The sequence below is a fragment of the Ctenopharyngodon idella genome, chromosome 3 (assembly GCF_019924925.1).
Source record: "Ctenopharyngodon idella isolate HZGC_01 chromosome 3, HZGC01, whole genome shotgun sequence".
NCBI classification, from domain to species: Eukaryota; Metazoa; Chordata; class Actinopteri; order Cypriniformes; family Xenocyprididae; genus Ctenopharyngodon; species Ctenopharyngodon idella.
Window position 1 is genome coordinate 57644069 of NC_067222.1, and position 27846 is coordinate 57671914.

General features: G+C 38.0%; 1 protein-coding gene and 2 long non-coding RNA genes across 7 annotated transcripts in view; all 3 read left to right on the forward strand.

The window, feature by feature from the left end:
* Nucleotides 1-25697, forward strand: part of LOC127508903 (uncharacterized) — a 201129-nt gene extending 175432 nt beyond the window's left edge. Inside the window, exons 1-6 of one of the 3 annotated variants that reach the window (XM_051887398.1) lie at nucleotides 22877-23328; nucleotides 24127-24351; nucleotides 24460-24613; nucleotides 24727-24825; nucleotides 24969-25108; nucleotides 25208-25697. In XM_051887398.1, the coding sequence (XP_051743358.1) occupies nucleotides 23315-23328; nucleotides 24127-24351; nucleotides 24460-24613; nucleotides 24727-24825; nucleotides 24969-25108; nucleotides 25208-25292 (717 nt within the window). In that variant the 5' untranslated portion in view covers nucleotides 22877-23314 and the 3' untranslated portion in view covers nucleotides 25293-25697. Of the gene's footprint in view, nucleotides 1-22876; nucleotides 23329-23953; nucleotides 24352-24459; nucleotides 24614-24726; nucleotides 24826-24968; nucleotides 25109-25207 lie in introns of those variants that run through there. The other 2 variants (XM_051887399.1, XM_051887395.1) reach the window with 2 other exon arrangements.
* Nucleotides 10158-12543, forward strand: LOC127508940 (uncharacterized). The gene is made up of 4 exons (XR_007929013.1): nucleotides 10158-11834; nucleotides 11915-12008; nucleotides 12158-12215; nucleotides 12308-12543. It is a non-coding gene; the product is annotated as an uncharacterized LOC127508940 (long non-coding RNA).
* LOC127508945 (uncharacterized) lies at nucleotides 13636-20974 on the forward strand. 3 transcript variants are annotated; one of them, XR_007929022.1, is made up of 4 exons: nucleotides 13644-16173; nucleotides 17026-17304; nucleotides 17775-19037; nucleotides 20282-20974. It is a non-coding gene; the product is annotated as an uncharacterized LOC127508945 (long non-coding RNA). The 3 variants fall into 3 exon arrangements; XR_007929021.1 differs by lacking the exon at nucleotides 20282-20974 and having other exon boundaries at nucleotides 13636-16173; nucleotides 17026-17318; nucleotides 17775-19262; XR_007929020.1 differs by lacking the exon at nucleotides 20282-20974 and having other exon boundaries at nucleotides 13636-16173; nucleotides 17775-19262.
* Nucleotides 25698-27846: the final 2149 nt, after the last annotated feature.

Genomic DNA, 27846 nt, shown 5'->3' on the forward strand with positions numbered 1-27846 from the left:
TAGGTTGGACGTTGGATAGTATGCACATTGGGACTCAGGGCAAGTTTCTGGAGGGATATAACTTATAGGCTATTAAACCAGCAGTGCATATATTTGTTTAAGGTTAATCTAAATGCAGTCATTGTGAATTCACAATAGCACCATGCTATATTGTGATTTTTAAATGGTTTTAATACATTGTGCAGCCTTAGAAAACAGTCTAATAATGTGGTTCATGGATTCTTGTCTGTGGAATGCTCCACTTCTGGTATTTTGCCAGTTACTCCACACAGGGAAATTGCAATCTAGGATTTTTAAATATTGGGTACTCGAATTTAATCAAGGAATCGTGACAGTCCTATATTTCATTAATATTTATCAATTAACATCAACTAATTTAAATCCAGGAATGTTATTTGCATTCTGTACCCTGCTTACACTTGGTATTAACTGGAGTTCAAAGGGATAGTTCACTCAAAAATGAAAATTCTGTCATATCATTTCAAACCTGTAAGATATCAGTTTATCTATGAAACACAAATGAGGATGTTTTAATGAAATTTGATTTTGATGAGAAAATTAAATTTTTGTCCCTCGCTTGAAAATCCACACAACCAAAGCTGCACAAAATATGTGTGTGTTGTGAAACATTGACATGAACTAACAGAAACACCTACCTGATAACAATGTTGTACATAAAAATAACTAAAAACAGTCAACTAAGGTAATTCTGCCAACTGATTTGCACTCTCTTTCATCCCCAAGGCATCTGAATACCTTAGTGATGTTTAATAATAGCTATTTGTTTTTGGCAGTATTTACCAGAAGAGCTATACCGAAAGGAGCCTTCATTTTGGATACATACATATAACACTTTATATTAACAGTGAGCATTTTCCAGAAAGATGGAGCCATGCCTGAGAAATAGCTTATTTATGAAAATATTTTATTATTTACTCCTTTTCAGTATCGATGCTTCAGATGATGATGGGTCCCTTGGCAGGCTTGCCAATGATGATGCAAAACCTAATGCGAAAATGAAGAAAATCGAAGTCAGTGGCCTCCCTCATTTATGTTTGTTCGCTATAATGGACATAAATAAAGGGGAGGAGGTTACATATGATTATGGTGGAATTGGACTGCCGTGGCATGTTCATTTAAAGAAAAAGCCCCCCCCCCAAAAAAAGTATGTTTCCAAAAAGTTTTGGAGAGATCAAAGCATTAATGTTGTGAATGATTTTTTGATTGTCAGTGCTTAAATGTACTTCTTAAAATGCTTTTATGACACAAAATTAATATAGACACAGTCAGTTATGTCTTAAAGTATTAAACAGACAGGACAGAAACTTCTTATATTTCAAAAGAGATCTGTGCGTTAGTCTGGATGCAGCTTATTAGATCTCCCGCTATGTCATCAGTAATAAACAAACAAACATAAAGCTGAGAAAGTGAAAAATCACTCACAGCTCTTGAATGGAAAATGTTCTGAAAGCACTCTTTGTTTATTGCTTGTAATGTTTCGTTGTTACTTTTTATTATTTACTAGGCTTTCTCCGTATATCCAGAATCCTCTATCGAAGAACAGAAAGGGGCCACTCAATCAGTTGTGTCACCAGAGCCTAATGGTAAGTCAGTAATCTTTTGTATTAGTTTATGTTGTAGGTAGGGGTGTAACTGTACATGTATATGGTGTACGGTGTAAAGGACCTCAAAGTATGACGATTACATTCATTTATATGCTTTTATTTTGACACTTCCTGTTTAGCCGAATCTGGCTTTTATTTTGAAAGAACGGTATGCGCGGGGAGATCTAATACAAAAAAAAAGGCAAAAGAAAAAGATCGCTAGCGATAAAGAGAAGGTGAAACGGCAACAAAGGTTAAAGAGATAAGGAATATAGCCTCAGTCGAAAGTGGCAACAAGGTATTACAGTGTAGAGGATGTGTTTTGTTAAGCTTTGGTACATACTGATAAAATGTTAATGAAAATGGCTAATGTTTGAGTGAGAGTGACACGTTGTTTTGTTTGTTCTGTGTTCAGCTCTTACGTTGGTTTATGACCTGCAAGGAAACTCATTAAAGAGTCACTAAACCATCAGTTCTGGCTAACTTATTTCGACTGGACGCTACAGTAAGAGCTTGCCCGTCCGTCGCCATGCAGCGCAACAAATAGCCAGCAGGTGGCAGAAGTTGGTCGGGAAATTGAAAGGTACATAAAGCCTGCAATGAGAATGGAAGACTCACAGACTCCATCTGTAATTTCAAGAGACATTAATGAACACATTACCGATCTACAAAAGGAAATTGAAGAATGTAAACACCTACTTCAAAATGAAAGTGAGAATAAAAGGCAAGACATAAAGGAAACAATAAAATGTAAGGAAAAACTGTTGGCTGATCTACAGAACAAAGCCCATAGCTCGCCGCTCTGAAAGAATCAAAACACCAACAGAAAAGATGCTTGAATATCAAAGGGAAGAAGCAAGTAAAAGGGAAAGAAGACTTGTGAATTTATATGAACAGTGGAAAACACAAGCACGAGAGACAAGAGAAAGATTAAAGTCAGACATAACAGAAACACAGCTAGAAAAGAAGGGATGATGTCATGAGACTTTACACTGAGATGAGGAGCTATGTGGCACCATCAACTGATTTACGGAGAAAAATTGATGCATGTGAATCAGTAACTCGTGACATCGTAAAAATAATCTTTGAAAGATTAACTGGCATTGATGGAGATTTTGATGCAGAGCGTGAAAGAGGTCGTCTACGTGAGCTTTTAGATCGTGAATATGCACTTTCCATATACGGTTCCACAGCTGCAAACTCAAGTATCTCCCACCACTCCTCATCATCATACCTTGCATCAAAACGGGTTGATGCAGCTGCAGAATTAGCGGCAAGAGAAGCTGAATATAAGATAGCACAAGAGGAAAGAAAGCAAAAAGAAAGAAATACAGAAAACTGAGCTAGAACGTCTGCAAGCTGAAAAGGATGTAAAGGCAGCCCGAGCCAGGCTGGAAGCCTATGACAGAGAGATAAAACAGATGGATGATGCTCAGCCAATCAAGAGAGAACAGGTGAACCCAAATTATACACCACAACCCTCTGCATCACCCCTGTCTAATTCATCCATGTTGTCAGAGCCCCCCAGTGTCACTCAGCTTGCAAAGGCCGTGCAGGACAGTATAATGATGAATAGACCGCAGAGCCAGTAGTATTCAATGGTGAACCAATTCACTTTATTGAATGGAAATCCACTTTCATGTCACTAATTGACCAAAGGGGCATCTCTGCTGCAGATAAACTGTACTACTTAAAAAGGTATGTGAGTGGTCCGGCTCTTAAATGCCTTGAGGGAACTTTCTATAGAAATGATGAAGAAGCTTACCAAGATGCTTGGGAAAGGCTCAACCAACCATATGGTCAGACATTTGTTATTCAGAAAGCATATAGAGAGAAACTGTCCTGCTGGCCAAAAATAGGGTGCTGAAGGATTGAGAAACTTTGCAGATTTTGTATATGCATGCATGCGTGCTATGCCTCATGTGAAAGGATTGGAAATATTAAACGACTGCGATGAAAATCAAAAATTGTTACAAAAACTACCCGAATGGACAGCTGCCCGGTGGAATTGCCAGGTTACAAAGACCCTAATGGAGGGCAAAGACTTTCCCAGCTTCAGTGATTTTGCTACATTCCTGTCCCTAGAGGCAAAAGTTGCCTGTAACCCAGTAACTTCCATCCATGCGATTCGCTCTCTTGAAGCAACCAACGATAAAAGAAATCTAAAGGACATTAAAAGGAATAAGACAAGTGCATTTAACATGAAGACTACTGTGCAAGCTGACAAGCAACCAGCAACCAAAACGCACATGGGACCTCCATACATATTGTGCGAGGGCACACACCAGCTTCACAAATGTCCAGACTTCATGAAAATGTCTCTGGAAGATAGAAGGACATATGTTAAAGACAATAAATTGTGTTATGGCTGTTTGAAACAAGGTCACAGCGCAAAGGACTGTAGACACCGCCTCACCTGTGACATTTGCACAAAAAGACACCCAACCCATCTTCATGATGAGAACTACAGTAAAGACCTGAAAAGACAAAGGCATGTGAACATGGAAGATACAACACAGAATCTCACATTAGCGACGACACCCGCCATGTCACTTCATGTTGCCAGAGAAGGACAGTCTGTCAGTACTTCAATGATAGTTCCAGTGTGGGTATCGCAAATCCATGCCAAGAAAAACTTGTATATGCATTGTTAGACACACAGAGTGATACTGCTTTTATTGACCAGGATGTTAGTTGTGAATTACAAGCCGAGGTGTCTCCAGTGAAACTAAAACTAACCACTATGATGGGAAAGAACACAGTTGTAAATAGTGGAAGGGTGTTTGATCTCCTCGTAAGAGGCTACAGTTCAGCAACAGTCATCAAACTCTCTCATGCATACACAAAGGATTACATACCCGCCAATCGTGAAAACATACCAACCCGTGAAACAGCCAAGCGCTGGAGTCACTTTTCACAAATCATAGATGAAGTCCCTCCTCTCCTCAACTGTGAAGTGGGTCTCCTCATAGGTTACAACTGTCCCAGAGCTTTAGCACCCAGGCAAACAATATTAGGCAGAGATGATGAACCTTATGCTGTTCAAACAGACTTAGAGTGGAGCATAGTTGGTAGTTCAGAACCCCACCTTGAGACAGGTATGATAAGCAGCTTCTGTCATCGTGTTATTGTCAAAGAAATTCCCCCAGTATCTCCCATGGATGCAATCCGTGCACTGGAAGGTGACTTCAGAGAAGTCAGTGGAAACGACATCACAGTGTCTCAAGAAGATCTCGTCTTCCTTGATAAACTTCAACAAAGCATAAAGAGAACTGAACAAGGGCATTATGAGATGCCACTGCCATTCAAGGAAAGGCCACAAATGCCTGATAACAAACAGCTTGCAGAGATCCGACTTAATCAGCTCAAAAGGAAATTCACCCGAGACGAGAAATACAAGGAGGATTATATTGAGTACATGAATGACATCATTGCAAAGGGTGAAGCAGAAGAAGTCAAAGATGATGGACTCCCTGGTGAGATATGGTATATACCACACCATGGCATCTATCACACAAAGAAACCTGAAAAGTTGCGTGTGGTTTTTGACTGCTCAGCCAAACATAAAGGGACCAGTCTCAACGAACATCTCCTGGCTGGTCCAGACATGATTAACAATCTGACAGGTGTCCTTTTACGCTTTTGACTACATCAAATAGCTCTACTGTGTGACATAGAAAAAATGTTCCATCAATTTCAGGTCCAAGAGAGAGATCGTAACTACCTTCGCTTCCTGTGGTGGCGAGATGGAGACATAAGCACACAACCTCAAGTGTACAGGAGGACGGTGCATCTCTGTGGTGCGGTCTCTTATATACGATATATAGCGATATACAATCCTCTAGGATTCGCCGCCCCCTATCTCCTCAATGGTAAAAGGATCCTACAAGAAATGTGTAGACAAGGAACCAGGTGGGACGACCCACTACCTGCACATCTGAGACCATGGTGGGAGTGCTGGAAAAGGGATCTCATTAATCTGGAGAAATTGCAGATAGCTATATGTTATGTGCCTGCCGACTTTGGAGAAGTGGTAAAAAGAGAACTGCATCACTTCTCAGATGCAAGCACCACTGGATATGGACAGTGTTCTTACCTGAGAATGATAAATAAGGACAGAGATGTTCACTGCGTTTTTGTCATGGGGAAAGTCCACGTGTCTCCCACAAAGGTCACCACAATTCCAAGATTAGAACTCACAGCAGCAACCGTCTCAGTCACAGTGAGTAACATGCTCAGAGAGGAGCTACTGTACAGCAATGTGGAAGAGTTCTTTTGGACAGACTCTAAAGTCATTATAGGATACATAAGTAATGAAGCAAGGCGTTTCCACACATTTGTTGCAAACAGGATGCAAAAGATCCGCAACAACACAACACCTCAGCAGTGGTTTTATGTTTCATCCTGTGAAAACCCTGCAGACAAGGCATCTAGGGGAACGACGGTAGATGGACTGCTCTCATCAAACTGGTTCGCAGGCCCTAAATTCCTGTGGGAAAAGGAAATACAACTTCCAGCAAATGAGAACACAGAGCTTCCAGTCGGTGACCTTGAGGTGAGAAAGGTGCAAACATTACACACACAAACTGCAGAACATATGAGCCTTGCTGACCGTCTGGCAAAGTTCTCATCCTGGTCTCATGCAGTTAGTGCCGTAGCACGTCTTAGACGCCGTCTGCTGAATGACAAATCAAATGCACACTCTACTTTTAATGAACGGCAAAACACGGAACTAGTGGTCATCAAAGATCTGCAAAGACAAGTATATCAAGAGGAAATAAGAATACTAAGCAAAGGTAGACCATTACCAAGGTACAACAAACTTCACCATCTTGATGTTTTCTTAGACAGAGATGGCCTACTCAAGGTGGGAGGACGACTACACAGTTCATCTCTTCCTGACTCATTCAAACACCCAACAGTCATTCCAAGAGAACATCATGTCACAAAACTGATAATTGCATACCACCATGAAAGGGTTAATCATCAGGGCAAAGGCTTTACCATGAATCAGATTCGATCCAGTGGCTATTGGATCCCCAGGCTGAGCCAAACAGTTGCATCCTATATTCGCCAGTGTGTGTTTTGTCGGAAACTAAGGCGATCTGTGGAAGAACAGAAAATGAGTGATCTCTCTACAGAAAGAGTGGAACCCTCTCCACCTTTCACCTATTGTGGCATGGATGTCTTTGGGCCGTTTATCATTAAGCAAGGGCGCAAAGAACACAAAAGATATGGCCTGCTCTTTACATGCTTTTATTCTCGTGCCATCCATGTAGAAATGTTGGATGATCTATCGACCGATGCCTTTATCAATGGACTGCGATGCTTTATTGCACTACGCGGCTCAGTCAAGCAAATTAAGTGTGACCAAGGGACCAATTTCGTAGGGGCCAAAAATGAACTCGCTACAGCTCTACAGGAAGTTGATGCTGAGAGACTGAGAACCTTTCTTGCGGAAAAACAATGCGATTTCGTCTTTAATGCACCTCACGCAAGTCATGCAGGCGGAGTGTGGGAAAGACAAATAAGGACTGTGAGGAATGTTCACAACGCTACTCTAACACTCTCATCTGCTCGACTCAATGATGCTTCCCTACGGACCTTTTTGTATGAGGCAGCAGCGATTGTGAATAGTCGCCCTCTTACAACAGAGAACCTGAACGATCAAAACAGTTTGGAACCACTCACTCCTAATCACCTCATCACCATGAAGACTACTACTGCTCTACCTCCTCCTGGAAGGTTTGTTAGGGAGGATTTGTATGGAAAGAAAAGATGGCGTCAAGTACAGTTCCTAGCAGAGCAATTTTGGAACCGTTGGAGGAAGGAGTATCTCCATAACATCATGGTCAGGCAACGGTGGCACAGGCCTAAGAGAAACATTCAAGTAGGCGATATAGTGATAGACACTGACGAAACACAACCAAGATCTGTGTGGAGGCTTGGAAGAGTCTCGGAGACAGTAACAGACAAAGATGGACTCGTCAGGAGGGTTGAAATAATTCTTGGAGACAGAAATTTGAACAAAAAGGGTGAAAGGGGGAGCAGAGTGTCTGTGGTTGAACGTCCAGTTCATAAGTTAGTTCTACTATTAGAATCTTCTTAAGAGAAAACTGTAAGATAACATACAGTTAAGCTGATAAAGTTAATAGTTTTTCATTAAAGGGATTGTTTCATATAAAATTATTTATGTTTTAAATGTATGTGTGTTAAAACTGAAAATAATTTGGTGGGAGTGTAAAGGACCTCTAAGTATTACGATTACATTCATTTATATGCTTTTATTTTGACACTTCCTGTTTAGCCAAATCTGGCTTTTATTTTGAAAGAATGGTATGCGCGGGGAGATCTTATACAAAAAAAAGGCAAAAGAAAAAGATCGCTAGTGATAAAGAGAAGGTGAAACGGCAACAAAGGTTAAAGAGATAAGGAATATAGCCTGAAAGTGGCAACAAGGTATTACAGTGTAGAGGATGTTTTGTTAAGCTTTGGTACATACTGATAAAATGTTAATGAAAATGGCTAATGTTTGAGTGAGAGTGACACGTTGTTTTGTTTGTTCTGTGTTCAGCTCTTACGTTGGTTTATGACCTGCAAGGAAACTCATTAAAGAGTCACTAAACCATCAGTTCTGGCTAACTTCTTTCGACTGGACGCTACACTCATGCTTTGATCTGTCACTTCCATGCTTATTAAAGAGGGACTGGTAAAACTGCATGAGATAATGATCATTCCTTATTGCAGTGGACATGTCATCCTTGTGCATTTTGCCCAGCACTGACCAAAGTTGACTTGAAATTGGCTGAGACATTGTGGATTGAGCAAATGCTATACCAAAGACTCTCTCTCTCAACTCAGGTCCCTCTTCAACATTATTCTCTGGTCTTAGAGCACATCTTTTCATATGTCGAGAAAGCTCTTTTCTGGATAACATACCTTTACAGTACAAGCAGTAATCATACATCTCAGGGCTGCTGCTCTGTTTGGAACTCTTTTTTACTTTAAGACAGCCTGATCCTGTGATTTTAACAACTGAGTTGTGCTTGAAGTTGCCAAGGTTTCGGAATTTCTCAAGAAGAACCTTTCTGTCCTTTGATGATTTGGGGAACTGGAGTGCCTGTGCGATTTCAGCATTTTCATTTACATGCCTCTCGAGATGATGTGCAAATTTTGTTTGAGGTTTTCCACATACAAAACAATAATTGATGTGGCTTTTAAGGAATTTTGCTGATTTGGTTGGGGATTTACTTTGGCCAAGAATATCCACAGTATCCTTTTCGTTACTCGCATTTTTTGTTTTCTACTGGTATGACTCTGAGCTATCTGGTTCTGGTTCGGGGTCACTTTGGAGATCACAAGTAGTTTCTAGATCCATCAGGATATTCTTACAGTTGTCCCCACATCCTTTAAGTACACACAAGTTGTTCTAATCTCATTGCAGTTGATTAATTTAACATCAGTTGAAATATAATTTTCCCTAACTATCCCAGAGAAAGCAGTTCCTGTTTGTCTATCTTTAACCATATTGAACTTGGCTGTAATAACTGGATCAATAAAGGCAAAACTTTTATCAAAACCCACATCAACAAATGATCTCACCAATGCCATTGAGCCTTGTTCTGTTACAACTGCATGGTTGATCCTTCTTGACAATGTTGTGCTTGTCTTTGAATGAATCCTGTTTCCATTAATTAGAGCTCTTGAATAAAAAAAATGCACATTGGTGAACATCAATGTCCTGTTCTCTGAACAGAAATGCCTCCCTAGGTGTTGGCATTCTTACTGTTGGTAAGCCCAGAAAGATTATGTTTGTCTTTTTTACACAGTTTGTGGCAAGTCTATACCCACGTAGCATACGGTCAACAAAATCTGTGCTTGTTTTTTAACACTCTTATCATAAACAGTAGATAGAAGCCGGGGAATACTTTGAAAAAGAGAAAAGCTATTAGCTATTTGTTCTGTAACTGCCTGGGTGCCATGGAAGAGCTTTTGCAAGTTACCATTGTGGCTTTCAAAAATAAATGCACTTTGGCACCATAGTGGACCCCAGTTTCGTACTGACTGTGCTGCATGCTGTAAAATGTGTGCATTAAAACTAGCATGACATTTCCCATACAGTCTCTCAAAGCGGCTCACAAAAGTTTTTAACAGGTTTTCAGCTACATCTATGTCATGAGAACTCATGTCATCTTTTAATAGTAAGTACGTTGCTTGGACAAGGAGTAGTAGGTGTTCTAGGTAATCACATGATAAAATGCCACTCAAGCATGGAAGGCTGTAAAACAAAAGAAAATTCCTGCACTCTGAGGCCTTCCAATATTTGCGCAACCTTACAGAGCGTGGAGGTCTTGTAATATTAACTGGCAGCTTGGTTTGAAGTAGTAGTTTATCAATGGTGATTATCTCTCTCCCCAAATACCATCTCTCTCCATGATATTTTGATTCAAACCATAAAGTTGTTAATTGCCGACTGACACCCAGTAAAATGCCATGCATATAGTCAAAAGCAAAGCCCAGAATTATATTGAAAAATTTTAAAAGCATTAAAGGGGATGGCCCTTTGACTCCCTTAACACATGTGCCTGTTTCGACTGCTGTTTTAACATCATCAAAATGTTGGCTGTGGGTACGTGGTCTCACATCTCTTGTTTGCGACACATACACCCTAGTGAATCCATTTCCTTTAGCTGCTACTTCTCCCTTCTCGTAACACCAGTTGCATCCATATTCACCATTAAATTGCTTAGTGTTTTGGACAGAGCAGCGAGCCACCGAGTCACATACACAGACAAGATTAAACACATACATCTGTGTACTTTGTCCTGTGTGCTGTACGGTTAGACCTGAATGCACTCATCAACAAACGACTGCAAAAAGAAATTCATTTTAGGCTTAGAAGCACCAAACCACAAACCAGCCAGGAGCACATGCCTACTTCTCATATCTGGGGAAAGTTCATTAATTACTACTTGGATACATTGGTTACATTTCTTAACATAGTTAACTGTAGGTAAATATGTTACCGTGGAAACATTAAGCAACAATGAAGTTAACGGTTTTGTGTTGCTATTCAGACAAATGATTAAATCTATCTATCTATCTATCTGTGTTTAAAATTGTAATATTTTTGCCATTATAGACAAAATGTGGGCATTAATTGAATGGACCGAAATGGCTGAAACGACTGAATCAGATGGAGTCAGAGAAAAGGCAGAAAGAAGTGTGCAAGCTGCCTGAAAAAAGAACAATAGAAAGAAAAAGAATATTTAGTCTAGAAAACACCCCATCATCAAGTCCAGAAGAGATTTAAAAAAGTAAAACTTCTTGATAAATTATATTAACATCTTTTACTGTTATTTTTGTGTATCATGTGTTTTTGCTGTTATGTGACTTTAATTTTGTCTCTCAACTTAGGTGGAAATAACATAAAATGACACACTATTGCTTAAGATAACAGAAGAAAAAAACAAAGAAAATGAAAAATTAAATGATTTGAGAAAAGAAATCAAAGCTTTGAGAATAGAGAATCAGCAACTAAAGGCTCTGAACTTTAAATTGCAAAATAGTAAGCTATTTATATACATGGTTATATAGTTTTTGCTATGAATAAATGAGTTTATTTAAACACTGTTCTTCTTTATGTAGAGATTATTAACAGATTTGGAGAGTTGCTGCCTAACAGTGTAAACAAGCATGCTGTGCCAACCTCTGTAACAAGTGCAGCTTGCAGTGCTGCCCTTCAACCAGCCGACTCTTCACATCTCAGTTCTTCTGAACTTGACCATGTGACAATACTATTTTTAGATTTTCTTTTCACACCATTTAAATAAGTCAATTCAGTTTTTGTGTGTGTGTGTGTGTGTGTGTGTCTACTTAACCATATTTTGGGGACAATTTTGTACCCAGAAGTGATCAAAACCTGACAAAATCTCCACAACCTCCCTTTAGGGACGTCCTCATTTGTAAAACTGGTTTAAAATAAAGTAATTAAAGTTTTTTTTTTTTCAAATGTAAAAATGCAGAAAGTTTCCTGTGATGGGTAGGTTTAGGGGTAGGCATGTGGTAGAGGAGGCACATCATGGTCAGCCATGGTTAAGGATTTGGCTGTGGCTGTTTTTGGAAGGAGGATGTTGGCTACCCACAGCCTTTCAGGAAAAATTGGAAATGCCAACAAAGAATCCCAACCCAAGCCTCCTTTGGACCCCACAAAAGTGGAACTCATTATAGGTATAAAAGTGTTAAAGGTTTTTAAGCATATATGCTCTCATAACAAGTATCTGACACTAAACTTTACATTTCTTTTTCAGACACGGTTCTGAAGAAATTTCCGTCAACTCCACGAAAGTTTATTTGGGCTGCTTTACGAGAAAAAATGAATGATGAACATAAACTCCTCACCAGGTTTTTACATTCAATTTTTGGATTTTAAGTATTATTTATTACACATTTTGTTTCACATATGAACTAATCTGTAAGATGATCATTTTTATAATTGCAGTAGACCTTTTATTTTAGTATTTATGTATGTTTTGTATACTTATATTTCTCAGGCAGCATAAGAAGGACACTTTTACACTGCAACATTGAGTGGTGAAGTACATATAAGAGGTGAGGGCAAATTCATTAGAACATATGCATGTAATTATATTTATAAACGTTTTATTAGCTAAGTTAAGGCAAAAATGTCTCTTTTTTTCTAGAGGCCAGAGTTATCGGTTTCTCCAGAGTGAAGGGCCACTTTCTGTTTAGAGTTCATTTTCTTCACACTTATAATAAATAATTAACAATTAACATCTTCTGAAGTTGTTTTTAATTTTTTGTTGGTATTTAAATTTGAGACACACAACATTGCTTTTTTGAAAGTGATTTTTTATACATCAGGGCCTGCATCCCTTCAGCCGTCCAACAGGATGAGTATACATAATAGTTCATCAGAATTCCTGCACAAGTCCTATAGGAACTGATACTATTGCACTATAATGCTTGGTTTCCTGTAGGCTTAGATTCCTGAAGGAGTCCTGCATGATTCCTGTAGGATTCCTGCATGATTCCTGTAGGATTCCTGCATGATTCCTGTAGGATTCCTGCATGATTCCTATAGGATTCCTGAAGGAGTCCTGCATGGTTCCTGTAGGATTCCTACAAGAAAATGGTCAGAAAATCCTGTAGGATTGTGCAGGTATGTGTTGTGTAGGTCCTGCAGGATTCTTCCTGCAGGATTTTTTTGTAAGGTAAGAAGATCTTCTCAAACTCTGTGTCATCGTATTATTTGGAACGTGGAGAAAATAATTTAAAATAAAAACGGCATAGTTGTAGCCTATATCCTCGCAGTATACACTACTGTGTTTGTATCCATTCATTGACATTAAGCATAGGCTGTTTTAAAATTTTGCTCTTTGTACATCATGATATCTTATGCATATTAGGCCTATATGAACAGAAAAATTACTTTAATTAAAAGTATTGTTGTTAAATACTGTAGACATCGATCCGATCAAAATCCAGGTAAAAACAACTTATATTTAACAAAAGAAAATGACATGTATGGGTAGCGCAAATATGACTGTTTAAGCCCCGCCCCTCACTTCCGTTCTGTGGCTGCGGTTCTGAAACTGTGGTGCTGCGGGTCTGCAGCTGGATACTATTGAATCGACAAAACTCGGCTGAGTCAAAAACTGTTGGATGTCTAAACAAAGAAAAAACAAGTTTTCGTTAGGTTATTCCACGTTTTCCTGACACATTAACAATATATATCTGTGAAAACACGGAAGACACATGTAGAACATTTCACCTGTGAAAAAACTCGACAAACAGATATAGAAGTCATTCAGACATGGATGATAGCTAAGTTGATAGCACGTTCGTCTGCAGGTCCAAGACAGTTTGGGTTCGCAGCCCTGGATAGACCAAGAATTTCCAAAGGTAAATTACCTTGAGCAGGATCGGAACCAGCATCCGAATTCTGGATTCTGAGTTGGTCAGTGGCTATTTTATGAAAAAAACACAGACATACAAAAATCATAAATATTTAATACAGAAAAATAGACATTTAATTTTGAAAAAACAGTATATTGACTAAACACCGGTTTTATTTACGACCGGAGAAAAGCAGTGACAACTTTGTTTTTGCGAAGATAATTTATTTTTTAAGACGGTGCAGAAAGGTATGCCGTGGTAATCGGATATTCTAAGGTAAATAACCACAGCTGTGAATAGAATGAAAGTGTGCTAGACAAAACACGGCTAGTTTTTAATAGTTTTACCCCAGATATCTTCTTTTTGATCCTTGGAAATAAAATTAGCTTAATATCACAGGCCTACAGTGTAAGCAGACGTTTAGTTCCCTTTCTCATAGAAAGTTGTTGAACCAATGACGGCGCAGCTTAACTGCGCGGCCTATGCCGCGCCGTCATTGGTTCAACAACTTTCTATGAGTGAACCAATGACGATGCAGTTACACTGCGTTATTGAAAAAGGCTTCAGTAACGGGGAAAAAGGAGACCTTTCCCCATACGCAGTACTCGTTCCGTATCTCAGGGAACCGAGGTTACATTAGTAACTGAGTACGTTCTCTCCTCCGTCGTAACCATTAAACAGGGCTTTCATGTTGTGAGCGGCTGCGCGCGCTGTAGCTTCTCTGCGTGACCGCGATCTCTCTTCTGGATTGCCAAAGTAAAAATGCATCATAGACAAATGTCCTAATATTATTGCATACAGACACAGCTGGCGACTCTGGCGAGATAGAATTCGCAAGATAATGTCTATATAGCAATAATAAATGTATGCATATTTTCTTCATAATTTCTCCAGTAACAGTTACAGATAGCAGAACCGTTAACGTCAGAGCTTATCGATACACCGGTCTTTCATAATTTAGCCCCGGGGCCAATTTAATACCGGGTTTCGGTACCCATCCCTAATTATAATACTAGGCTATAAGTTCTTGCTGACAGGCTTGGTTCGGACATTATGGAAAGGATCCCTACAGAGATAGACATTTTAGTTATCATATGATCCTTCAAACCTACTAGACTCCATTAGCAAATGCAGTAATTTTACCTCACAGACCATCGTAAAACACAGTACATTCAAACTCGACAGAAATAAAATGAAACTCACGAAAACCATCTTGATTTATCTTTTCATCTTTCAACAACCACTAGGTCTGGTTTGGTCAAAATAAACCAGGTGTAATTCACCGAGTTAGGTTTGAAAATGACGGGACAAGCGGGAAACAGTGGGTAACTTAACGTTTGACGTCTAAAGTTAAATCTGTGACTGTGTTTTTGCAATGTTTGCTGGCTAAACTTCCACTATCATTTATAGTGTAAAATCCTAAAACATAATTATAAAATTTAAAATCAATTCATCAAACCTCCAGATTTCCACTGAGAGATACAGATATTCGTGACCATGAGTGAGCTGCTGCGGTTGAGTTCTGACACCGTCAGTCAGGTGGCGTGCTTTTTACAGCAATCCTGTATTATTGCCTGGCATATTACAGCCAAATTACAGGTAGCTTACAGCAACACTAAAATATACTGTAAAATGTTCCCGCTCAAACAAAATTACCCAGAATGCAATGCAAATTACAGTATTTTACTGTAATATAAAATGCAGTATTGTACTGTAGGTTTTTACAGTAATGTGCTGCTAAATCTACAGCGGCATTTAACAGTGTGATTTGTCCAGTTTATGAGCCGTTTTTAACTAGTTATCAGTGCCGGTCACCACCAGGGGCTCATTTTCTCTCAAAGATAATTTAAGTAGCGTATCACTACATAATGTGAACATAACTGCATTCAGCTTTAGAGGAAATGTAATGTTAGTTCAGTACACATCAAGACGTTCTTATACGTGTTTCAGTGGCGGCTGGTCAATAGAGTCCACTCCTGCCTGTCAGCGTGTCTCAAGTTCAGTTCTGGGGTGATCGAGAAATCGTCCACAGGAGGCGGGTTCATGTATTATTTCAGTATAGAGACAGAGCCCACACCGGAGGGAAAACATTGGAGGGGAACGTAATCAGCCACAGGTTATGCTAAACAAACAAACAAAGAAAACATTCATTATTTTTAACCATGTCAAAGAATTATTTCACCTGTCGCCGATTACGTTCCCCTCCAATGTAGTTAAATAGTAATATGACCCGTTTCGCTCTCTCTCACTGCCTGTATCCACTTTTGTGTCCTTAAACATTAGTTTTTTCGACAGCTTATATATTTGCTGCACACCTTGTCACACAGCAGCTTTTAGACATTGTTCTATTTTTTGTTATAAGGTCAGAAATGACAAGGAGGCAGCATCACGCTATACAATGTCAATGGAGACGGTTGGATTGTTTTCCCCCCGGTGGCCGTGGTTTTCAGATTATGATCTTGTCACTCTGTCTCTATATTAGGGGTGACCAGAGCCGTTGAAAAACAGAGTTGCGACACTCCCATAGACTGCCATAGGAACCTTGGAATGCGGAAGTAACGCGTGTCGTGGAGCAGCTAATAGTTCCAAACACTGATAGTTCCAGCACTGAACTCCACACATTTTCAATGTTTCTGAAGTACGCTCGCTGGTAAGTTGATGAAATTACTGTATTTTCGACATTTGAACGCATTAGCCGACCTCTCATGAATCTATATAATAGTTGTATTTTATGTAGCCAGCTTTAGTTAATGTTTATTGGAGGTAGGTAGACTCTTAATTGCTGCTAGCTTAAGTAACAAACACTTAACTAATATTAGCTACCATAATCTGATATTGGGCTATATTTACCTCAAATTTTCTTCAAGTTCGTTGGCATACAATGTTTATCGTCGGTTTTTAGATTTGTTGTTAAAGTGATTAACACTTGTTTGCGACCGTGTAAGTACACCTGATTACAATTAACTTTAGCTAGCTTAACTAGAATTTTTGTTTCTTTATTTATTTTTGCTAGCTCAACTAGATAACATGGCTAGCTTGTATCTATCAAGGTTGTTCCTTGGTTAATTTAGTCATTGAAGTTACACAGACCATTTGTTAGACAGTGCATTGTGATGAGTGATAGGATATGTAGCATAAATGTGGATGATCCCAGCAAATAAGTATAATTGCAAAAAGAAAGGTTATTAATCTATTTTTAAATTGAAGAGGTATGTGAGACATGTGAAACCATTTGAGACTGACTTTTGACCAAAAAACTGAAGTCATGATTTTAATAGTTGTTATTAAGTATACAGTGAAGAATTTCAGCTGCATAACTCATGTTCATGGCTCTTAAAAATTTTGATGAAAGAAGCACATGTACACTGCTGCTTTGGTGACACATTGAACTTTAATCTAACAGTCCCGTGTGTGTAATGGAACGTATACACATCTTTGTAAATATTAAGTATTTTTGGATGACATTTAATTTTACAATATTTCACTTTTTTCTCTCTTTTAGGAGGTGAAAAAGAAGTCTAAACCAAGACTTATACCTAGATAAAGTAACTCTCAGTAAGTTAAGTAAGTTCCAGCTGTCGAACAGGTGGGATTTAATTTGCAAATCCATACACAATCACTGTATGTGTGTGTTGTTTTGTTTGTTTTCAACAGGATGGATTATCGGTGGGGAGTGGAGCAGTGGCCAGGCTGGGGGAGCTTGTCGTTCCTGTAAGCAATGGAGTGATGATGAAGCTGGTTTGAATTTGAACAGTGGAGTGCTGAAGCTGGTGGAGTGATGGTGAGGCTGGAAGTGTAAGAACATAATATTGTCAATAATTGTGCCAGAGTTACCACAAACAAGTCACATCTTTCCTTAAGCAGATATGTTGGACAGATATGTTGGACTAATATATGAATAACACATATACAATCAATGAAACTTGTATAAACATAAGACAAGAGACCAGAAAACAGGCAAAACAGACCCTCCATACCTATTGATGCTGAAGCCATGCTAGGTGGTGGGACATTTGTAGGAGCAAAGGTCAGACCAAACTCCTCCATGGCAACAAGCAAGGTGTTTGGTGGGGCCCTGCTTGTTGTAGGCTTGGATCTTTCTTGGGCTTGCTGGTTCCTTTTTGCCCTTTTTGTCTGGCTTTTGCTTCCAAGATGACCATCAGACAGCTCTTTTTTTCTATTAGCACAGATCTGCTTTGCTGCAATTCTTAACCTCAGCCTGATGTATCTGTTGGTTATTTTTTTTTGCAGATCATGGCATGAAGGAAGCCTGCTGTCCAAGAGCCTACCCTCCCTCTCCAGCATATCCATGGCATTTGGATCCATAAAGGAGCCACTGGTCCTAGTTCGGAACTGCTCCTCAATTTGCCGGACTAAATCAAAGGCCTTTTGATGGCCGACAAAGTGCACCTGGCTTGAACTCTTTCAGCTTCAGTAAAACACTGTGCTTTCCTTCAGGACTGTCATCATTGTGCTTAATTGCACTTTGGCAACCCTCACAAATCTTGGAATATTTAATCACTTTATGCACGATGTAGCCTGTAAGGTGGTAGAGAGCACTGATCTCAGTATTCGTGAGGTCAGGAGCAGCTCTGCGCGCCATCAGCTCCTCCACTCTGAGGCCAGGACTGGGAAGTGACTGCTTTGTGTCCAGGAAGTCGGCCAAAAGGCTGTTGTCATCCTCCTGATAACTTCCTGTTTTCACAGTCGCAAGAAAACTGCCCAACTGATATTGATTTCAGTGCCTGTTGAAACTCTACTGGAGTTGGGACTGGATTCCTCTGTCTTATGCAGCTGAATAGGTTTTCAAGACAGTCTTGGGTTAACCTGCTGATCAACAAAAACATGTGTCCCTGGGCCAGCATGTCTTGCTGAATTGATAGAATTGAAGATGTTGCCATCACAATTCCTTGCACAGGCTTCCAGCTACCCGTTCGTCCAATCTTCAGCCCACGGAAGAGTTGGATGGTGTCCTGAAGGAACTTCGATTTTGTGTGTGCTGAGTGCCATTACTGGGTGGCGAGAGGACATGATGTCAAACCAGTGGTCCACCTGCTCCAGAAACCATGCTGTGGTCTGGTAAGCGGGTGGTCTTTGTTCCTGCTCCACCATGTATTTCAGGCCTGCACTGGTTGCCTTGCTAAAGATATTCATCACAGGGCCCACCTTCATCTTCTCAAAATGACTGGGTTGAAGGGTTTTACTTGATAGATTTGGAGCAATTTTCAATGTCATGCCCTCTTGAAAATCCACCAGATCTTTCAGTGGACCAACGGAAACTTCATTGAAGAAGAGTTTCTCCTTCTCTACCGTCTCCGGAGGAATTGTGAACGTCTGTCCACGGACCAGGCCACTCTTCAAGTTCTTAACAAGATGTGGAACGTCTGGCATAAAGTATAGCCTCCTGTCTGGTCTTACAGGATGTGGGACAGATGTTTTGTTGTGATCCACGCCAAATGCCTTCCACATTGCCCGATTAGGGCTGCCCATGTCAGTGGTGGCCAATAGTTAATGGTAATGTTGCGCTACATTCAGAGTTGTTTTTTTTTTTCTTCTTTGTCCACCCCAAACTATTACTTCAGTGCTAAAACATGTAATTGAGTTTACACCTCTATGACAGCATAAAAAAACATTATAGAAACATAAAAACAGAATTTATGGCTGAGCTTTGTACATATGGTATCATAATGCTACAAAAAATTATTTTCCTTTATTTGCATAATTTGTTGGGTGAGCAAATTCTTCTTCCATTGTGTTATTGTATAAGAATAAAAATTTAAATAACAATAGTGGTTTGTTTGTGTGTATGTATGTATATATATATATATATATATATATATACACAAACCACTATTGTTATTTAAATTTTATTTTTTTATATATATATATATATATATTTCTCATTTAATTTCAAATTCTTTACTGTGGTACAGAGCCAAAATAACAGAAATCCGGACAAACATCCAAATGAGTATAGACATAACTATAGGTGTGTGCTCTCATTACATTTGTGAGAGACGCTGCGTAATATCATTGCGCCTGCTGCAGCCATGGTACGGCAGCAAAGTTCCTTGATTATTACTCCGGAATGAGAGTATAGTTCCTAGCCATATCAGCCTAGAAAATTGCAACTTTTAATTTTCCTTCGGTCTTAGTACACGATGTAACTACAGAAGAGTCAAGTTTTGAATAGGAATAATATCGAAACTCTTTGGTCATTTTTGAGCGAGATGCTAACGGTCTAATCAGATTCAATGAACTATGCTAAGCTATGCTAAAAGTGGTATCGCCAGACCCGGAGATCGGCTGAATGGATTCGAAAATGGTAAAACTCAACTGTTTAACTCTAGGGGAGTTAGAAAATGAGCCTATTTTCAAAAAAAGTGGAGTGTTCCTTTAAATAAAGACTATATCAATTACATTGTCCCACCAGTAGGTGGAAACAAGTGACTGTTAAAAAACGTCATTTAATCATTCATTCTAGAGATTCATTCAAAACGCTGATTTATTTCGATTTATTAATTGAACAAGTGAAGTCTTTATGAGTGAGTCCTTGAATCATTCATTCAAACCAATTTTTTAGTTAGACTGCAGTAATTAACACTTTGTCAAAACCTCTAATAAATTACATGTTTAATTTTTATTTTAAACAAAGAATTGTGATTCTCAATTTATCAAGAATTGTGCAGCTCTAGTTGTGAATAAGGTATAACATTAATATTATCGCTGCTAACCATTATTCTGTCATATATTTTCAGATCACAGTGTGGCTGAAGCCCAAAAACCAGTCTGCATTGCTGAGAGCAGTAATGATGAAGATGAGCAGCCACCTGCCAAAATGCCTAAACTCTTCTCTAATTACCGGAACAAAGCCAGCAAAAAGAAAGGAGACGTAAGCTTGTCTGTCCGAGCAGAGCTAATGTGCTACATTCAGGCATCTTCTAATGAAGATGATGTTGATTGTCTGGAATTTTGGAGAATCCATGATAAAGACTTTCCAAGGCTTAAACAGGTGGCAGTGAGAGTGTTGGCAGTTCCTGCTTCCAGTGCCCCAGTGGAGAGGGTGTTTAGCCAAGGTGGACTCATTATACTTCCTCATCGCTAAGTGCAAAAACACTATCAAATTTAATCTTTCTGAAATGTAACCAGTCTGCGTAAAACTTTGTCTTTGGACATGAAAAGATCTTCTTTTGTCACAGTAGAAGAAAACAGTACTGTATTGTAAATATTTTAGTGTTACGCATACCTGCATAAAACATTTTACAATGAATTTCTCTGAAAATGTAAATGTTCTGTTTCATTGATTCTTTTGAATCGAAATTCTATGAAAATTTAAAATGAAAATTATATGTTTACCATATTCTCATCTCATAAATTTGAAAATATATTTGCATGTCTTATTAGACAATGTAGATCTGCATTTTAAATTAAATGAAGTGGATCAGATGTAATAGTTTGAAAGTAATTGTTGTTTTTTGATTGTGTAAATTTATTTAGCCTCATACACTCCTAAAATAGCTAGCTGAACGAATTATTGCTAAACAAAGACTTGAGACTTGACTTGGACCTTTGAGACTTGTGAACATCTCTGCAATATACACTACTGTTCAAAATTTGGGGGCCAGTAATTTTTTTTCCCCCATTTTTTTAAAATAGAAATTAATACTTTTATTCAGCAAGGATATTTTAAATTGATAAAAAAAAAAAATGTATATTAAAGATTTGTATTGCTAAGTTTCTATTTTAAATAATTGCTGTTCTTTTTAACTTTTTATTCATCAAAGAATCCTAAAAAAATGAATCACAGGTTCCAAAAAATTAAGCAGCACAACATTGATAATTGAGTATCAAATCAGCATATTAAGAATGATTTCTGAATGATCATGTGACACTGAAATAAGTAACACATAACAATTGCTGCAGTAAAAATATATTTATTTTACATATTTACTAAATTAGAATTAATTGGAAGGCGAAAAAGAGAAATAACTGTTATTTCATGTTATTATGACCAAACTAAATGTTTATATTTATGTTTGTATATGATTTATATCAAATTTATATAAATTTCCCATAAATTCTGGTTAAGGTTCCAAATTGGAATATTTCCAAAATTCCCCAGGTTAAGTTCCTGTGGAAATTTCCCAGAAAGTTTCCAGAAATTTACTGGAAACTTCCTGCCCCTTTGCAACCCTAGTTCCCAGTGACTTTTTCAGTTACATGAAAACGTAGATCGGTCAAATTTGAATAAGAAAAGTAAGACTGATCAGCTCTCGCTAGATAGGACAAGCTCACGCTACAGAACTTACTGTTTTCTAAGGCTTCAAAAAAAAATTGAATAGACGATCATGATAGCTTTTATCTTTTATTTGCAATGTTTAATAGTTTAAAATTTGCAGTTAGCATCATACATGAATTAGAGATCCAATCCAAGACACTGTCTACACTGGGGAAAAAAGCTTTTCTTACTCAGTATTTTTGTTTTGTTTCCAGTCCAAATATCTATAAATTCTTAAATCAAGAAGCATGTACTAGATAAGTAAAATTGCATAAGATATTATGTCTTGTTTTCTGTGGGGGAAAAACCTTAGGTGAGTCTTTTTGTTTAAAACGAGCTAAATTATCTGCCACTTAAGGTAAGAAAACATTGTTTTCAAAGTTTGTACTAAGTTGAAAATATCCTCAGTATAGATGATTAATTAAACAGAGACGTTGTTTTCACACATAAAGAGCCTTTGTTATGTAGCAGAGCATCTGAATGTGTCATGATCAGTGATTTACAGCACATCTAATGTGTAAACGACAGGACCTGTACTAATGATGACTGCAGTGTTAATGGAGTCACACATAAAGTCTTTGTTATGTAGCAGCAGATCATGTGACTGTCATGATCACATGATGCAGTGATTTACAGCACATCATCTCTAATGTGTAAACGACAGGACCTGTACTAATGACTGCAGTGTTAATGAGTCACACATAAACCAGCTCACAAAACATGTTTCTGTCATTTTAAAGTAGCACAACTTTGACCAACTATAACTCAAAACACTGTTTACTGTCAAAGTAATGGAATAACATCAAAATACGGGAAATTGAAACACTCAAAAAGCTTTGTGATAAAGTATTTAAAACAACAGTCAAACTATATAACTGTATATATATATATATATATATATATATATATATATATACAGGGTGTATATATATATACGGGGTATACTCATTTTTGCATCACCCTAATTTGAGTAAAACTGGAAAATGTGTTCACTAAGTTATAATATTAACCTTACTTTCATGTTTTAAGTTAAACAGATGTTATATTAAACTTAGTCTTGTCAACATTTTGGAAATTGTTTTTGTGTTCATTGAGATATTGTTTAAAATGTTACTTTTCATTTACGCTGAGCACTGTATATGTTACATTACATGTCGACACTATATATAAACTAAGTTCCATCTTCATTTATTTATGGTATCTACATATACTTTAAAACAGTTAAGGAGGTGAAGAGATTTTTGTTGTTGTTTGTTTCTTACTAAGCTAAGCTAAACTACAGCACTAGAGCATGATGGGCCATCAACACCTGGGCAGGGGCTGCAGGATTCAGCCTGATTGGTTGTTTTATCTGGGGGCTCTTGGGTGCTGAGAGCTGATTGGCTGTTTGACCTGAGGTCTGTTTAAAGGAGCCTGTCTGCTGTGAAAGGTTACAGTTGTTTTTCAGTATCATCTGGAGATCATCTATTGTTTGTGACCAGTCACTGCTTGTTTTGGATATTCAGCATTTGAAATGGCTTCCGAAGGGTACGTACTCTAACTTTCTATCTGACTATCTGTTTGCCTTATGAACACTGCAAAGAATGTTTTACTTAGTATTTTTGTCTTGTTTCCAGTCCAAGTATCTAAAATTCTACTAAACAAAGAAGCTTTTTCTAGATATATAAGAAGTATTGTCTTGTTTTTTGAAGAAATAAATCCAAATTAAGTGAGTTTTTGCTTAAAACAAGCTAAATTATCTGCCAATGGTTTAAGATCTTAATTCGTCTTAATTCAAACTGAAAACAATATTTTTCTTTTTTACCCCAGTGGTAGATTATTTTGCTTATTTTGATTTATTGGGTCGTCGGAAACCAAGACAATACTTTTTACTCATCTAGTAAATGCTTCTTAGTTTAAAAAAAAAAAATATATATATATATATATATATTATTGGACTGGATACCAGACAAATACAATAAGTGAGAAAAGCATTGTTTTTTTTGCAGTGTAGCAGTCACCTAAAAGTTTTTATATAGCTTATTGTCAGTGGAGTCAGCTCAATTTGTAGATAGCAAGTCAAAATAGTCTTTGTGACTGAGTAAATAACAAGTCTGTTAAAATTGATGGGTAGAGGTTTCTTGGACTACTTACTGTAGCACTACAGGTCTTTCTACGTATATTCCTTTGTTTGGAAAGCTCCTTCGACCTTGTGTAATCTGATGCCGTTTGTTGTTTTTGAAGAGTTGTGCTGCAGAATAAGAGTCTCATGACATGATGCCTACTTGTTATTTAACTTAGCGATATGTATTATATAACTCTTTTGTCGTCTTATTGTTCACACAGATCTTTCCACAGCAGGATCTACTTCCTCTGCCCTCACTGCAAGAAGGCTCCACGCTCTCTTCCTGTGCACCTCAGGACGGCGTGCATGCGCGACCGCGCAGAGGCAGAGGTACGGGCCACTGTGATTGAAGCCAAGAAAGAGATGTCTGAATTTACCCACAGGGAACGTTTCTGGGAGTACCAGCGTATTCAAGACATTTTGGCAACTGCTGATCCTCTTGCCAGGTGTGTAAATTACATGTTATGCTGCGCTGCTTTGTCATGTCATGTTGCAGTACATTATTCAATATTTATTCAAATATTTGTGTATTCACAACTGTTTAATTTCCTCAGGTTGTTAGACGAGATGCAAAAGAAGGGCTTAGTGGTAACAAACAAACCTCCAGTCCTCCCTACACCCACACTGCCTGTGCCCTCTTTACCTTCATCTGCTCCTCAAAGCCCTGGAGAAGGTGCGAACGAGCCACATGTTGTGACGAACGTGACCGTAAGTGTATTTTAGTAGCAACAACATCTTTTATTTTACTTTACCCATTGTGCTCCACAGATGCGTGTACCTTGTGAGTGTTTGCGACGCCTGACACAAATGTCTGTTTGCAGGTTCAGGAATGGGAGGGGAAAACCCACATACCGAACGGAGCTTCAGTTGCAGTGAAGGAGGATAAAACAGAAGTACTGCTGACTGATGACCAGGAACATGTAGGTTTATATTCAAAATTACATTATAACAGCAGATTAAATATATTGTGGATAAAGTCATGCAAGACTACAGCTTCATATGTATGTTTTTATATTTTTATTTAATATTAGTACAATTTATCTTTTTTTTTTTTTTTTTTCAGGGTTTTGGTCTGTACTTCAACAAGGTACGGCCGGCGACGCTTCAAGGAAATGATGCGAAAGCAGAGGACAAATTTTTTGCGTCGAGTAGTGGGAGGCCGATATATAACCCCTGCAATGATTCGAACAGACTCTATGCCAAGTAAGTGCTGTGTCATTTCTTACAAAATCTCAAGTACACAAATTTGCTCATGGTCCACTTGTCCTATTTTTTGCATATTAATGTTGCTCTGTGTTCTAGACACAACCTTCCCAGTGTGACCACGAGAAGCAGAGAGAAAAGGATGAATGAACAGACTGCATTTGACCATCGCCATTTTCTCTAAAAACTTCATTTGAAGCCAAATTGGTTTGACAACTCCACCCGGAGCATGTGGTGACACAAGCAAAACTGGACAAGAGACTCTTTATGTTCTAAAGACATTGCTGTTTTTATCAATGTAGAAAGCCATTTGCTTCAGATTTTTAAATGTCAAATGCACCAATAGGTCACATTTCATAATTACAATGATGTTATTAGGTAAAACCGAGCACAGGAAACCCAATCAAACAAACTGATGTACATTACAGCTCATACCTACACATCATTAGCCTTGAAATGAACTGTCCACAGATATATAATGACTTGAGTGGATTTTGTCAACTTATATTAGACATATATTTAGAGGATTTTTTTCATTTATTTAAGAAATATAAGTGTATTAGTAACTGTATTAAAAACTCACAATTCATTAAACCACATTTATCAAAACAATGAGGTTTTCATTTTGAGTTGCAACACATTTGTGTCACAGCAGCATACTTTAAAACAGTAAAGCATAATGTCAACTGTTATTTAATCAAAACTACTTAAAAACAACTCATGGATTTCAGAAAAACTGAAAAAGTCAAAACATTTAACAAATGGTAGGCTATTATAGATAAATGGTATATAGATGACAAATATCTAAAATTGTATTTGTCTTATTTTGGTAGCTTTTTTGAAAAGACAACTTGAACTTGAAAGGACACATGCACCAGTATAATGCCAAACCTAAGCAAATTAGGCTTTTTTTTTAAACTCTTACCAGGAACTCTGCATCTTTTCTTAGAAATGATCTTGTCTATTCTAGGCTTTGTCCTTTGCCATGGCCACTTTCATTCCCGAGATGCCTTGGCGCATCTGGCCCTCCTACAGATGCAGTTTCATTTTAAACACCTTTACGGAGTCTCGCATTTCAGTGATCAGCTGCTTTCGACCCTGGAGTTTTAAGAGGGTTGAGGTGCTCCGTTATGTCACACAAAAATGACAAGTCACTCAGCCATTTTTCATCCTCAAGCTCAGGGATGACCTGGGCAATTCCAGCGTTATGGATGTGACATCCCCCCCAAAATAGGCATGTGTTATGGGTGTGACAGAAGATGACAGGACTTTCAGTATACTGTACGAATTTCTGTAAAGTCTGTGAACTTTTAAATTGAAAGTATAAATATTGATATCCACATGATGAAGGGGTCTTAGCTGAGCATAAAAATATCAATGTTTAAAATATTTACATTTTTATGAAGTGTATTATGAGGAAAAAACAACGTTATGGATGTGACAAAATTCTGTTATGGATGTGATGCATCTGAAAAACACATACAATCTGTTTGGGAAATCAACAATCAAACCATCATGGCACTTTTGTTGACCCATAAAATTACTCAGAATGCCAGTTTTAACATTAAGAAAACCGTCTGAAATTATTCTGAAGATTTTTAAAATGTCTGCCAAAACAGCATTTATTTCAATGACAGTGTCTACTATGGCAATTTATTGTTGTCAGTCTACATTGCATTATTTGTCATTTAGCTGACATTTCTTATCCAGAGCGACTCAAGTATAGTTCACTGTTCACTGCCCCCACCCAAATATCTGGGTTAAGAGCCTTGCTCAGGGGCACATAGGTTGCAGATTTTTAGATTGGATCCTACATCGTAATACGATATGTAAAATAATTGATAATGAGAGAAAATTAGGGTGAAGGACCTTATTTATTTGAAGAGTTCATTTGCAAAAACAGATAACTCCATTTTTATTCATTCTCACAAATCATGTTTTTTTTTTATTGTGCATTCCAAGTAATATCAATCAAACTGCAGTTGGGTTGTTTTGATTAAGTAATAATAACTCCAAAAAATACAGGCAACTTACAAAATGAAAGTTCATTGAAAGTATGTTTTTTATATATATTAAAAGTTTGTTTCTTAGCAAAAGCAGATAACTCCAACAGTCGTTTTTTGGCAAAAGCAGATAACTCCACATTTCATGTTTCAGAGTTAAACAAAACCAAGAAATTGCTTTGTAACTGCATTTAAAACACACTCAAACACGCACACACACTAACCCAGGGTTCCCATGCGCCTTGAAAGTACTTGGATTTCAGACACATGAATTCAAGGCCTGGAAAGTACTTGAAAACAAATATTGGTCCTTGAAAGTGCTTGAATTAAATTTGAAATAAATTTTGTGAGAACTATAACATGCCCCTCTTAGTCCTAGTATATTTGTTTTGGAATATTATTTTACAATCAGTTTCCGAGTGTTTTCCATTGCAGTACTTCCCCTTGTTTGTTATTGGGGTTTGGACATTTGAACTGTGACACTTGCTGTGTCCAAAATGAACATTCTTATAGGTGTGTGCGATTTTGATCATGATCGATTAAAAGGTCTCCACGATCTGCTTTTGAAGAAATGTCATTGTGCTATAGTGCTTTCTGTCAGTTTCAGTCCTGGCGCCTCTGTCTCAACATACTGTGTAGTACAAAGCGACATACATTCACATCACATGGTAACACAGCGGTAGAGTTATTCTCACAGAACACTGCAGTTCCCATTCAGTCGGTCACGTTCGACGT